This window comes from Lynx rufus, unplaced genomic scaffold, assembly GCF_022079265.1.
Source record: "Lynx rufus isolate CCGP_SWC_20201006 ecotype Redwood Valley unplaced genomic scaffold, mLynRuf1.p SCAF_14, whole genome shotgun sequence".
NCBI lineage: Eukaryota > Metazoa > Chordata > Mammalia > Carnivora > Felidae > Lynx > Lynx rufus.
Window position 1 is genome coordinate 1,196,796 of NW_025814828.1, and position 12,015 is coordinate 1,208,810.

Genomic DNA, 12,015 nt, shown 5'->3' on the forward strand with positions numbered 1-12,015 from the left:
GTTACGTTTGCAAGCAATACTAACCCAGTCAGAAGGGCCAGACTGTTTCACACAAGAGATGCACAACGGATGGGAGACTTGTGCACACCATCTGTGCACACACAGGGTCACAGGTGCACAGGGTTCACTCTGGCTCCTTTTCTCAGCCTTCTTGGGGCTGTTATAAAACAGAGTTAAAATGACGCCCTCCTGCAGAAGACGAACAAGGAAAAAGAGAAAAGAAAAGAGAAAAGTGAAGAGAAAAGAAAAGAGAAAGGAAAGGGAAGGGAAGGGAAGGTAAGGGAAGGAAAAGAAAAGAAACAAAAAGAAAAAGAAAAAGAAAAAAAAGAAAAAAAAAAGAACCAAAGATAAAAAAAAAAAAACAAAACAAAAAAAAAACAAACCCAGGCCAGACTTAGGGCTTTAGAAGATGCGAGCATAAACCCAGATGTGCTGTGTAGACCCAGACAAGAGAGTGCAGATAGGCTGGGGGCTGTGTGCGCATAAGCAGTGCTCACGGACCCCCACAGTGCCCACCAGGGACACACAGAGACAGATGTGCATCCCAGGGAACACGATGCAGTGCGCAGGTTCACAAGACTAAAAAGGGGCCTCAACTCAATACGTGTGTGTGCAAAAAAAAATGTTTTGTTGTTGTCTGTCGCTTGGGTGGCTCAGTTGGTAAAGCAACCAACTTCGGCTCAGGTCATGATCTCACAGTTCACAAATTCGAGCCCCAGGACGGGCTCTGTGCTGACAGCTCAGAGACTGGAGCCTGCTTTGGACTCTGTGTCTCCCTCTCTGTTTGCCCCTCGTCTGCTCATGCTCTGTCTGTCTGTCTCTCTCTCTCAAAAATAAATAAACAAAACCATTTGCCTCCTAAGCCAACCCAGTGAAGGAAAAGGCAAATGTCTGCTCCTCCTGGCATCGCGTCACCAGGGGCGGCTTTATTCACACACATAATTGCGATGCACAAATATCCAGAGGGGACCACACCTTTTCTCATCTCCAAGGACCTCAGAACAAAGCACAGTGAACTCATTCTTCGAGGGCCAGAAAATCCCTTAAACAAACCAACCAACGCCTCCCTTGTGGTTCGACTGCTTCTTTCGTGACGAACACACATCAGACAAATTCATTAGCAGCTCATTTGTTTCTCCGGTTTATTCAACAAGAGTCAAATTCCAAAGCGTTAAATAAGAAAAAGGAAAGAAAGGAAAGAAAGAAATCCCGTGGGGAAGGCTCATAGTCAGTTGTTGGCGTCAAGATACAAGCCTGGGCCTGTAGACACGGGGGGGGGGGGGGGGTCACCTCCCAGAGGACACGGACCAATCCCGGTTGGTGATCGACCGTGACGCTCTCAGAAGCCGGGGCCCTGCACAATGTCGCCAGCAGCTTACCTGTTGAGCCACAGCGACCCATAAGTACCCAGTGGTAGTTGTTTTGTTTTGTTTTGTTTTTAAATGGGGGGAGGGGGCCATCACGGTGCCGAGTTTAAAAGACAAAACGGAAGGGTCCCTTGCCCCGGATTCCCATTAAGTCACTCTGGGTACATGCAGGCCCCTGGTATTCTGTACAAGCAGGGCTTGGAAGGGTGCGGGGGCCTTATTCGCATCCTGAGAAACACGGTGGAGAAACCAGCCCTTGGAAGCATCGCACAGACACACACACACAAACAGCCACGGGCAGGGCTGAAGCTGCCGGCGGTGCAGGGCTCAGAAAGAACCACACCCACAAAGCGCATGGGGGCACAAGGGGGCAGAGACGCCCGTGGGAAAGGCACAAAACACCTCTCTCCCTGCTGTTGGGGACGCGACTGCCACCCACGCGCCTTTGGAACGCATCGCACGAAACCTAGAGCCGGTCTGTCTTGCAAACAGGAGGCGCTTGGGCTGAAAGAGCGCGCGCATCCCTCCAGCCCGCACGCAAGGTGCCAAGGTCAATTCGAGAGTAAACGTGAGTGCATCAGTGCCCCAGATGCGTAAAGTCCTTGTATGACGGCGTCTGGCGACGGAAGGACGTGGGAGCTTTGATTTTTTTCTTTCTTTTTTTCTTTTTCCCCACGCCTGGGGATTATCCCAAACCCTCTGGGTCGGGAGTACTCCGTCCTTGGGGGGTGGCAAGAGAAAGGAGCCTCCCCCCTTCCCCTCCTGGCTGGGGATCTCTGGGGCTTTACAGTTGCAATCAGCATCCAGCCAGCGGGTGGGTAAAGGGGCTTCCAGAAGTTTCCTAGTTGATTTGTGCCCTTCCGCTGGGGCGCATGGAGGCTCTCCCAGGAAACGCGCGGAGTGGCTGCTCCTGGATGCGCACAGCCGCGCGTTTGCGTCCCGCGCCTGCCTTGGTGACGGCACCGGCCGCGCACGCGCATGCGCGCAGGTGCGCACCGTGGGTATTTACAGCGGACCACACATCAAGGGTCAGCTTCGTGGTGACGCCCCCCCCCCCCCCGCCCCCACCGCGGCATCTACACGAAGCCGCTGTCCCTGATGCCAAAGAAGCCGGCGTGCACGGCGTCGCCCAGGGGGAACATGTGCTCATGGTTCAGGCCCCACTCGCCCTCGTCCTCGTCCTCGGGCTCGGCCTCCGCGCCGCTGCGCGCATTCTCGTACAGGAAGACCTGCTCGTCCACGTGCGCGGGGGCCAGGCGGTTCCTCTTGGCGCTGACCACGTTGGCGGACGAGCCGAAGAGCCGCTCCGGGAAGACGCGGGTAGCCGCCACGCACCAATATTTCTGCAGCACCTTGGGCAGCACGGGGAACAGGGCCAGGCGGTCGGACCACCACTTGAGCGGGTCCTCGTTGAGACCCAGCACCTTCTGCGACTTGAAGTTGCTCAGCTCCTCGACCACCTGCGCGTGCCACTCTTCCTGGTCCTCCGCGCCCCCTGTCTGGCAGAAGATCTCGGCCAGCATGCTGTTGATGACGCTCGTGGGCGGCGGCGTGGACGCCAGCACCAGCTTCTTGACCGGGGGCTCCTCGGGCAGCGCGAACATCTTGTCCTCTGCCGGCCGGTAGCCGCCCTCCTTGACCTTGTCCAGAAGCCCCTTGGCCTCCTCCACCACCCTGTTCTCCACCTGCTGCCTCTCGAAGGCAGACAGGAAGGGCAGACGCTTGTAGCGGGGGTCCAGGAAGGTGGCCACATTGAGGAACATGTCGATCTCCGGCGTCTCCTGGTAGGTCTTGGACAGCTCCTTGGCGATCACCTCCTTGGCCATGCTGACCTCCTTGCAGTCGGTCTCCTTGATGTTGAGGGTGGTGTTCAGCAGCATGTGCAGCAGGGGCTTCACCATGCTGATGGTGGGGTACTTGGAGGCGGACAGCATCTCGGCCACCTGCTTGAAGGGCTGCAGCAGGTCCACCAGGCCCTCGATGGTGGCCCACTCGGCCGCCTCCAGCATCAGGTGGTGGTTGTTGCTGTCCTCTACCAGCACGCCGGCGATGACGAACTGCTGCTCCCTCAGGCGCTGGAGCATGGCCAGCGTGCTGCCCCACCAGGACACGCGGTTGCTCACCAGCATGCAGGGAGCCACGTTCTGCTGCTTCTGCTTCTCGTAGAGCATGTACATGGCCACCGCGGACTGCTGGAAGTACTCGACCAGCTTGCAGCAGCGGCCGAGCAGCCCGGCCAGCTTGGGCAGCTGCAGGGCGCGCTGGATGCCCGCGTTGAACGTGTGGCCCAGGCAGGGCATCTGGACCGAGATGTCCAGCAGGGAGCACGCCTTGGCGATGTCCTTGCCGCCGTCCGTGGTGGCCCCGAACACCTTGCTGCTGATGCCCCACTCGATGAAGGCCTCGTACAGGACCCGGGTGATGCACTCGGCCGCGTTGTCCTCGGGGACCTCGAACGTCTTCAGGCAGCGGGAGCCCACGGACAGGCAGCCGGGGGCCCCGCCGCCCAGGAAGTGGGCGGCCAGCGTCACGTACGCCCGGTTCTGGTTCTCACTCCTCCACATGTCGGTGGAGATGCCGCACCAGGAGGCGTCGCCCAGCTCCTTGAGGACGGCCTCGCGCACGGCGCCGTACTTCTCGGGGATGGCCTTGCTGCACACGAACTTCCTGCTGGGCAGCTCGTACCTGGGGTCGGCCGTCTTCAGCAGCACCTTGAAGGTGGGCTCGTCCACAATGGAGGCGGGGTACAGGCCCTCGCAGATGAGGCCGAGCACGGCGGCCGTGAGCTCCTGCTGCCGCTTGCTCTCGTGGCCGTGGCCGGCCTTGGCGGCCAGCGTGTCCTGCGGGGCCAGCTGGGAGGCCTCGGGCTTCAGCTTGGAGAAGGCGGTGGCGAAGGCCTCGCGCATCTGCTCCGTGTTGCTCTTGACGAACTCGCAGAACTCGTCGGGGTGGTTCTTCTCCAGGTGGTAGGACAGGTTGGAGGTGTTCCCGGAGTAGGCAATCTGAGCCATGCAGATGCGACAGTATATCTTTTTCCACTGCAGGATGCATCCCTCGGCGTTCGTGTCAAAGCCGAAGTACTTCCACACTTTGCTTTTGGCGCGCGGGTGGGCCACTAACTTGAGGTCCGTCTGGGACGGGTCCAGGCCCTTCGCCTCCATGGCTTCTGTGCCGCGGCCCGCCTGGGGGGCCTCCACTCATTCCTGCGCACCTGCTGGGAGCCGGGAAGACAAACACAGCGTGAGAAGGGACCCAGGCACGGGCGAAGAGGGAGCGAGCACGCGGTCTGCAGGCCACGGGGCACGGGGACCCGACCGGGGCGTGCGTGGCTTTGGCAAAGCGGAGGGGGCTCGCTCGCGCAGCTGGGCTGAGTGCTCTCTTCCTGCAGCTCAGTCCCACGTGCGGGGACGCCTCCGCGCGTCTGAGAACATGCACGTCTGTGGGTTTCTCTGTCCTCATAGCTCCTTCCTCACGTTGGCTGTTTATGGTTTCCTGTGCTACCGCATCCGCCAACCGGGCACCTGCCGGGAGGGGTCACTCTCGGGGACACTGCTCGCTGAGTGCGGAAGCCCACGTCCCCAAGGACCCCGGAGGACCCACCACCACCGCCTGCTCAAGCCTCGTTTTGGGAGCGAGGACGAGAGGCGCACGGTGTCCAGGAAGCAAACACAGGATTTCACTTTCGACAGGAGAGCCTTTACATTGCCTAACAGGCATAGCAATTTTTTTTTGTTTTTTTGTCCTCCAAATTTGACAGTTTAAAGCGACGCCTTTGGGAGCATGGCACGCTCCCTTTTGAGCTCGGGCACGTCCGTGATCGGGAACGTCGTGGGGGCAGGAACGGACATCGTGATTCCGGGAGCTTCTCAAAATGCCTCCCTGTGCGCAGAAATATGCATTTGCTGTGCACGGGTCCAGCAACGCCAGGCTCTCGGGGGGGAGGTTTTCATGGCCTAGGAGACAGGCCCCAGGGCGCCCGCCGTCCCTGAAGCCCCAGAGTCTGGCCTCTTGGAGCCGCCAGTCAGGGCGCAGATGCCCAAAAGGGCAGCTGGGTTCTGTCGAAAGGTCTCTGTTAGGTCTGCAACGTTTTAACCCGCCATAAAGTGCTCAGGGCGTCACAAGGCAAACTACACCAACCAGGCATTTTCTGAGTATTGGAGACGTGGTCAGAACAAAATCTCAGGGTGCACAGGAAACCGAAGACTAGACCTCCCACCGAAATGCAGGTACTCCCAGAAGCTGGAAACGGAACCACATTTGAAATAGGACCCCACTGTGATTAGGTGAAGGATGTCAAGAAGAGGTCATGGGAGGGACACAGACTCAAGTCCAGGGACGCCAGGAGCCCCCAGAAGTGGAAGAGGCGGGAAGGACCCTCCCCTGGAGCCTCTGGAGGGAGTGGGCTCAGACTGGCCTGGATCTCAGTGGTCCTTCCCCACCTGGATCTCAGTGGTCCTTCCCCACCTGGATCTCAGTGGTCCTGCCCTGCCTGGATCTCAGGGTCCCTGTCCCGCCTGGATCTCAGTGGCCCTGCCCTGCCTGGGTCTCAGAATCTGATCTCCAGAGCTAGGAAAGGATGGATTTCTGACATTGTAAGCCAGTGGCACTTAGGTAAGGGTGACCCAGAGCAGTCCTAGGACAAAGGTGAAACTTTAAAAGATACTGAGTGTCAACACCATGCCGCAAAGGCCCCCGCGTCCTCACAGGCAGGCACGCCCCTCCACGCTGGCCTGCCTGAGGCTTTTCAGGAAGATGTCACAATACCCCTGACGGGGCATTATGGTCCCCGGGCGGCATAGAGGGCACCACAGCTGTGACCCGCTCCAGGTAAGGAGCTAAGATACGGGGCGCGGAGTCTCCAGGTCAGGCGGACAGTCAAGGATGCGCGAACAGTGCGGCACCCTGGTTCCGGAAGGGGAACGTCGGACCCGAGGAACACCATGTGGGTGTCCCATGTGTCCAGTCTCCCTACCACGTCATCATCGTTAGAATACGTGTCTTTAATTTAGCGGAATGAGGTCAGGAGACCCCAACCGAGGGTTGCACACAATCCCGGCGGCATCCCAAGCAGGGCCTGCGGGCGGGTGGGTCTTCTAGTTGGTTTCTTCCCCTTGGTGCACACAGTTAGGTCAGAAACTCGGCCTCCCTCCCCCCCCCCCCCCCGCCCACGGCTCAGGACAGCAGGTGACGGTTTCCCGTGAGCCCCTGGAAGGCCACCGGGCAGGGCTCCCTTCCGTGGTCTATGAGGTCCGTGCCGACACGGCCACCTGTAAAGGTTTCTTCAAGGCCGCCTTTCACAGCTCATACTGGCGGGTGCTCCAAGGACCTCTGGGGGACTGTCCCCAAGAACCCGTGGGGACCGCAAGCTCTTGCCTTTTTCAATTTTTTTTTTTAACGTTTATTTATTTTTGAGACAGAGAGAGACAGAGCATAAACGGGGGAGGGTCAGAGAGAGGGAGACACAGAATCTGAAACGGGCTCCAGGCTCTGAGCTGTCAGCACAGAGCCCGACGCGGGGCTCGAACTCACAGACCGCGAGATCATGACCTGGGCCGAAGTCGGCCGCTTAACCGACTGAGCCACCCAGGCACCCCACTCTTGCCTTTTTCAGAGAGCGGTCGGTATCCTTCCCAAACAGCGCATCCCGAGGTGGGGGGGGGGAGGGCAGTGGACTCGGAGCCTACCACCTTCCAGAAGTCCCGGCACTCAAGAGACCAGCGAATGGCGAACACGGAACACAGGGCCGCAACAGTCGCTAGCCTACTTTGCCTCCTGGAGAAACGTCCTTATTTTTTTTCAACTGAAAAAACTGTCACTGCTAATAACAGATCATTGGCTTCTGTTATTTTATGTATTCATTTTTTAACATTTATTTACTTTTGAGAGAGAGACAGAAAGAGCATGAGTGGTGGAGGGACAGAGAGAGAGGGAGACACAGAATCCGGCCCAACGCAGGGCTCAAACCCACAGACCATGAGATCATACCCTGAGCCGAAATCAGACGCTCAACCGACTGAACCACACAGACGCCCCCCAAACAGAATTTTTAAGACTTTTCTGCAATATCAGAACGGCGCCCTGAAACACATCAAGTCGATTTTCTCTCTTTTTCAAAACTCACTGATGCATCAAGACGTGTAATTTCCAACAGACAAACCCTTCGTTGATGGTGCCAGTGTGAGCAGGTGTCCCCAGACAACACGGCAATTTCCGGAAGGTTTGAGGCCAGTGCTTGGGCGTTGGGATGACATTGGGATATTAAATGCGGTAAAATAATAATAATAATAATAATCATGTATTTTTAAGCTATGACGGATAGATACACCTCAGCGTGTGATGGGCCGTCTGGCCAGGGTTGCCCACACAAAAAATCTGGAAATGAGACTATCTCATCGGAACTCGGTTTGCTGATACGCCGTCTCTAAAAAGACATGACCAACATTCATTCCTGAGTCTGTAACGATCTTGTTTGTGGATCAATTTTAAGAAATTGAGAAATTTTAGCAGGCAGGACCGCTCACCTCTTAGCTCTTTATTTCTTACCCCCATACAGTCTGAATGACATCAGACATCATGCCTGCCACGTGTAACCCCTTTTATAAAACGCGCAAGAGACAAGCGCCTGGCTGGCTCCATCGCTTAAGCGTCCGACTTCGGCTCAGGGCATGATCTCACGGTGCGTGGGTTTGAGCCCCACGTTGGGCTCTGTGCTGACAGCTCGGAGCCTGGAGCCTGCTTCTGATTCTATAATACTCTGTCTCTCTCTCTCTCTGCCGTTCCCCTGCTCATGCTCTTTCTGTCTGTCCCCAAAAATAACAAATAAATAAATAAGCATTAAAAAATAAAACAAATAAAAGGTACAAGAGCCACCTCCTGGTCTGAGTTCACACAAAAACACTCAGCTTTTTACTGTTTAGCTCGAGGCCCCCAGGACAAAGTTCAATGACTCTCCTTCAAAGGTGCAGTCTGGGGAGGAGAAGATCACAAAAGGTTTAAAAGGCACAGCAAGGCGTGGGCAACCGGCAACCAGCAGACCTCAGAGGAGACCCCCTCTTCTCACAGTATCTAAAATTGTCTCTAACGCCACAGACAGGCAGGGGGGTTCGCGTGGGGCCACCAGGAAAAAGTTCATCTTTATATGTAACGATCCAGTTCTGGGGCACAGATAAGGACTCCTCTGGCGGACATGTGACTTCAGGACTGGCTTGTATTTTCACCATTTTTTTTTTTGTTTTTTTGTTTTTTTGGTTTGTTTGTTTTTTTTTAATCAACAAGTGGAAAGACCAGACCAAGCCCTCAGCTCCAACACACAGAAACAAGTTCTTGAAACACGCAAGTTCAAATCCCGTTGCCAGATTGAACCTGTCTTTTCTGGGAGCCCCGTGGACGGGCTCCTACACAGGCGACAGAGCCCATCTAAGGGGCCCGTCTAAAAGCGAAATCACATGGAAACACAGAAGCCACCACGTCCTACAACTTGGGGCGGCTTGCCCGTAGCTCCTCACTGTGCCCAAGCTGATTTAAAAGGCACCAGTTGACTTCCCAGTACTGGCTGCTGCCTTGGCTTCTACTGCCTACAAATGTGTTAGAAAATACCAAACTCCAGTGTATCAGACGATGCAAAACTCAGGTAAAAATCAAAGATTCGCTTCCCTGAGTGGAGGTTGGGGAGGGTGGGGCTCCCGTGGGGCTCCCCAAAAACAATAATCTCTTCTTCCTACTCACAGCTGAGGCTCTCAGGGTCTGACCCAGAGCCCCCCACCCCCCCCCTCCGTTAGCGGCTAGAGGGCGGAACTGAAAAGTACAGTTGGATCTTCAACAACGTGGGGGTGAGCGGGGGCCAAGTGCCCCCAGCCTGGAAAGCCGGCTTGGCACTTGCGGCTTGGCACACAGTTCGTGAGTGTGGACCCAGAGCCTCACGGGGCCCAGGCACGGCGCGCTGGCCCCTACTTTGTGTATCAAGTAGAAGACGCTGTGTTCTTCCAATGAAGGAAGCTACAGAAAAGGAAACGTGATTAAGAAAATGCGAATGGGGAGAAAACGCACTCGGAGTGGTGTGGTGTCATTGTGCAAAACAAAAACAAACACAAACACAAAAACCCAGAAAACTCGCATGTGGGTGAAACTGCACGCTTGAGGCCGGAGTGGTTCAAGGCTCAGCTGTATTTTGGCGACAACACACGCTCTCCGTGTGGCGCGTCTCGGGGTGTGGGGCGGGGGGGTGGGGGTCCTGCGGGGTGCTCCAGGGACTGGCACAGCTCCCTGGGACCCCCTCCGCAGGCGGCAGCAGAGCCGGGGGTACGGACTGCAAGGTAGCGCACTAGCCCAGCTCCCGGCGAGTGCCGTGTTTGGGAAAGGACTCCTCTGTGGCCTAAAAATAACCCGCGGCCCGTGCGCACCCGCTGGAGGGGGGGGGCCCGGGTCCCCGTGAGGCCGCGCGCGCACCGGGGCCTCCCGGCGGCGGGGTCCGCGGCCACGCGGCCGGTCCCCACCGCTGCCCGGCGCGCCGGCGGGTCCCGACCCGGAGCTCCGGGCGCAGGGGGCGCTGTTCCGGGCGCGGGCACTGAGCGGGCCCGGCCAGGCCTTCCGGGAAGAGGCCGCCGCCGCCGCCGCCGCCGCGCCCCGGGCTGGGGGAGGGGAAGGGGGCACCTCCGGGGCGGCCCCGCGCGCGCCGTCCCCGCGGGGACCCCCGGCGGCGCGCACGGCAGCCCCAGGGCCGAGGAGCGGGGGGGGGGGGGGGGGCTTCCGGGAGACCCCGGCCCCGGCCCGGCGGCAACGAGGAGCTTCGGGGCTCTCTCGACCCCCGCCCCGGCCCGCCGCGCCGCGCGCCTCACCCCTGCAGCCGGCCCGCCCGCGCCTCCCCCCCCGCCCCCCCCCCGGCCCCGCCGAGCGACGAGCGCGCCGCCCCCTCCCCCCCAGCCCCGCTGACCTGGCTCCGCGAAGCCCCCGAGGCAGCGCCGCAGCAGCTGCGCCAACACCACCGCCGCGCCCGCCGCGTAGACCCGCAGGGCCGCCCGCGCCGCAGACAAAGGCGACATGGCTGCCCGGCCGCCGCTTCCGCGCCGCCCGCCGCCGCCGCCCGCCCCCGGGACCCGGCGCGACACCGGCCGGCGGAAACGCGCCCGCGCGGCCCGCCCTCCGCGCCCGCCCCGGCCCCGGAGCCGGGACCCCCGCCCCGACCTCCACCCCCCCCCGACCCCCGACCCCCGCCCGGGGTCCCCGCCCCGACCCCCCCTCCCCGACCCCGACGCGACCCCCGAACCCCGCCCGGGACCCCGCCCCAACCCCCCCCGACCCCCTCCCGGGGCCCCCACCCGACTCCGGGCCCCCGCCCTGACCCCGGCCGGACCCCCGACCCCCGACCTGACCCCGACCCTACCCCCGACCCCCGACCTGACCCCGACGCGAACCCCGAACCCCGCCAGGGACCCCGCCCTGACCCCGACCCGACCCCAGGCCCCCTTCCTGACCCCGACCCGACCCCGGATTCCGGACCCCCGCCCGGGGCCCCCGCCCCGGGCCCCCGCCCTGACCCCGACCCAACCCCCGACCCCCCGACCCTCGCTCGGCGACCCCGCCCCGGCCCCGGGCCCCCGCCGTGACCCCGACCTGACCCCCGATCCCCGCCCTGACCCCGACCCGAACCCCGCCAGGGACCCCGCCCCAACCCCCGACCCCCGCCCGAGGCACCCCCGCCGTGACCCCGACCCGACCCCCAACCCCCGCCCTGACCCGGACCTGACCCCCGACCCCCGCCTGGGGCCCCCGCCCTGACCCCGACCCGACCCCCGATTCTAGACCCCCGCCCCGGGCCCCCGCCCTGACCACGACCCGCCCCCCATCCCCCGCCCGAGGTCCCCGCCCTCACCCCGACGCGACCCACGAACCCCGAACCCCGCCCGGGGCCCCCGCCAGAGGCCCCGACCCCGGGTAACCGCCCTGACCCCGGACCCCCGCCCACGGACCCTGCCCGACCCTGGACCCCCGTCCCAACACCACCTCCACCCCGCCCCGGGGACCCTGCCATGACCCCGGAACCCCGCCTGGGGACCTGCCCACACCCCGGACCCCCGCCTGGGAACCCCTCCCTGACCCCAACCCAACCCTGGACCGCGGCCCGCGAGCCCTGCCTGACCATGGACCCCTGCCCGGAACCAGATCCGGACCCTGGACTCCTGCCCAGACTCCGCCCCAATCCTGGACCCCTCCCCAGACTCTTGCCCCCCTTCCAAGACTCCTCCCTCCCCCGGCCCCACACCCTGGATCCCCGCCCGGTGCCTCCCCGACTCCGCCTCCGGACCCCCTCCCCAAACACCCTGCCTGACCCTGCCCGGACCCTGGACCCCTTCCCCGGAAACTCCACCGCTACCCCGACCCCTCCCTTGATCCTGCGACCCCGACCAGATCCCGGACCCCAGCCGGGGACCCCTTCCTGGCCTTGCCCGACTCTGCCCAGGGGCCCTGCGTCTGTCACTTGCTAGGGACCCAGCCTGGATGCTATAGGCCAGAGATTCCCATCCAGACCCCCAACCCCTACCCAGTGACTGCCTAGCAGGCCCAAGACCCCCGACCCGAACCCCACCCAGATGCCAGAACCCCACGAGGGGACCGCACCCATGGGCCTCTCCCGGACCGGGGTCCCCACACA

At 61.1% G+C, this 12,015-nt stretch overlaps 3 protein-coding genes across 4 annotated transcripts in view; 1 reads left to right on the plus strand and 2 right to left on the minus strand.

Annotated features, from left to right (window-relative positions):
- The window catches only part of DHRSX (dehydrogenase/reductase X-linked), a 136,743-nt gene extending 126,321 nt beyond the window's left edge, over window positions 1–10,422 (minus strand). Inside the window, exon 1 of the mRNA XM_047075839.1 lies at window positions 10,297–10,422. Coding sequence (XP_046931795.1) covers window positions 10,297–10,405 — 109 coding nt within the window. The 5' untranslated portion in view covers window positions 10,406–10,422. The remainder of the gene's footprint in view (window positions 1–10,296) is intronic.
- On the minus strand, window positions 1,118–10,384 carry ZBED1 (zinc finger BED-type containing 1). 2 transcript variants are annotated; one of them, XM_047075837.1, is made up of 2 exons: window positions 10,297–10,384; window positions 1,118–4,581 (listed from the first exon to the last, which is right to left on the minus strand). In XM_047075837.1, the coding sequence occupies exon 2, from the start codon at window positions 4,526–4,528 to the stop codon at window positions 2,444–2,446; it is 2,085 nt and encodes a 694-aa protein (XP_046931793.1). In that variant the 5' UTR covers window positions 4,529–4,581; window positions 10,297–10,384; the 3' UTR covers window positions 1,118–2,443. The 2 variants fall into 2 exon arrangements, with proteins under 2 accessions (XP_046931793.1, XP_046931794.1); XM_047075838.1 differs by having other exon boundaries at window positions 1,118–4,578; window positions 10,297–10,355.
- On the plus strand, window positions 10,404–11,141 carry LOC124509607 (vegetative cell wall protein gp1-like). The gene has a single exon (XM_047076337.1). The coding sequence runs from the start codon at window positions 10,404–10,406 to the stop codon at window positions 11,139–11,141; it is 738 nt and encodes a 245-aa protein (XP_046932293.1).
- The last annotated feature ends 874 nt before the right edge of the window (window positions 11,142–12,015 follow it).

Excerpts from the sequence above, each read along its gene's own strand:
- ZBED1 (XM_047075837.1), bottom strand. The coding sequence starts at position 4,528 with ATGGAGGCGAAGGGCCTGGACCCGTCCCAGACGGACCTCAAGTTAGTG.
- LOC124509607 (XM_047076337.1), top strand. The coding sequence starts at position 10,404 with ATGGCTGCCCGGCCGCCGCTTCCGCGCCGCCCGCCGCCGCCGCCCGCC.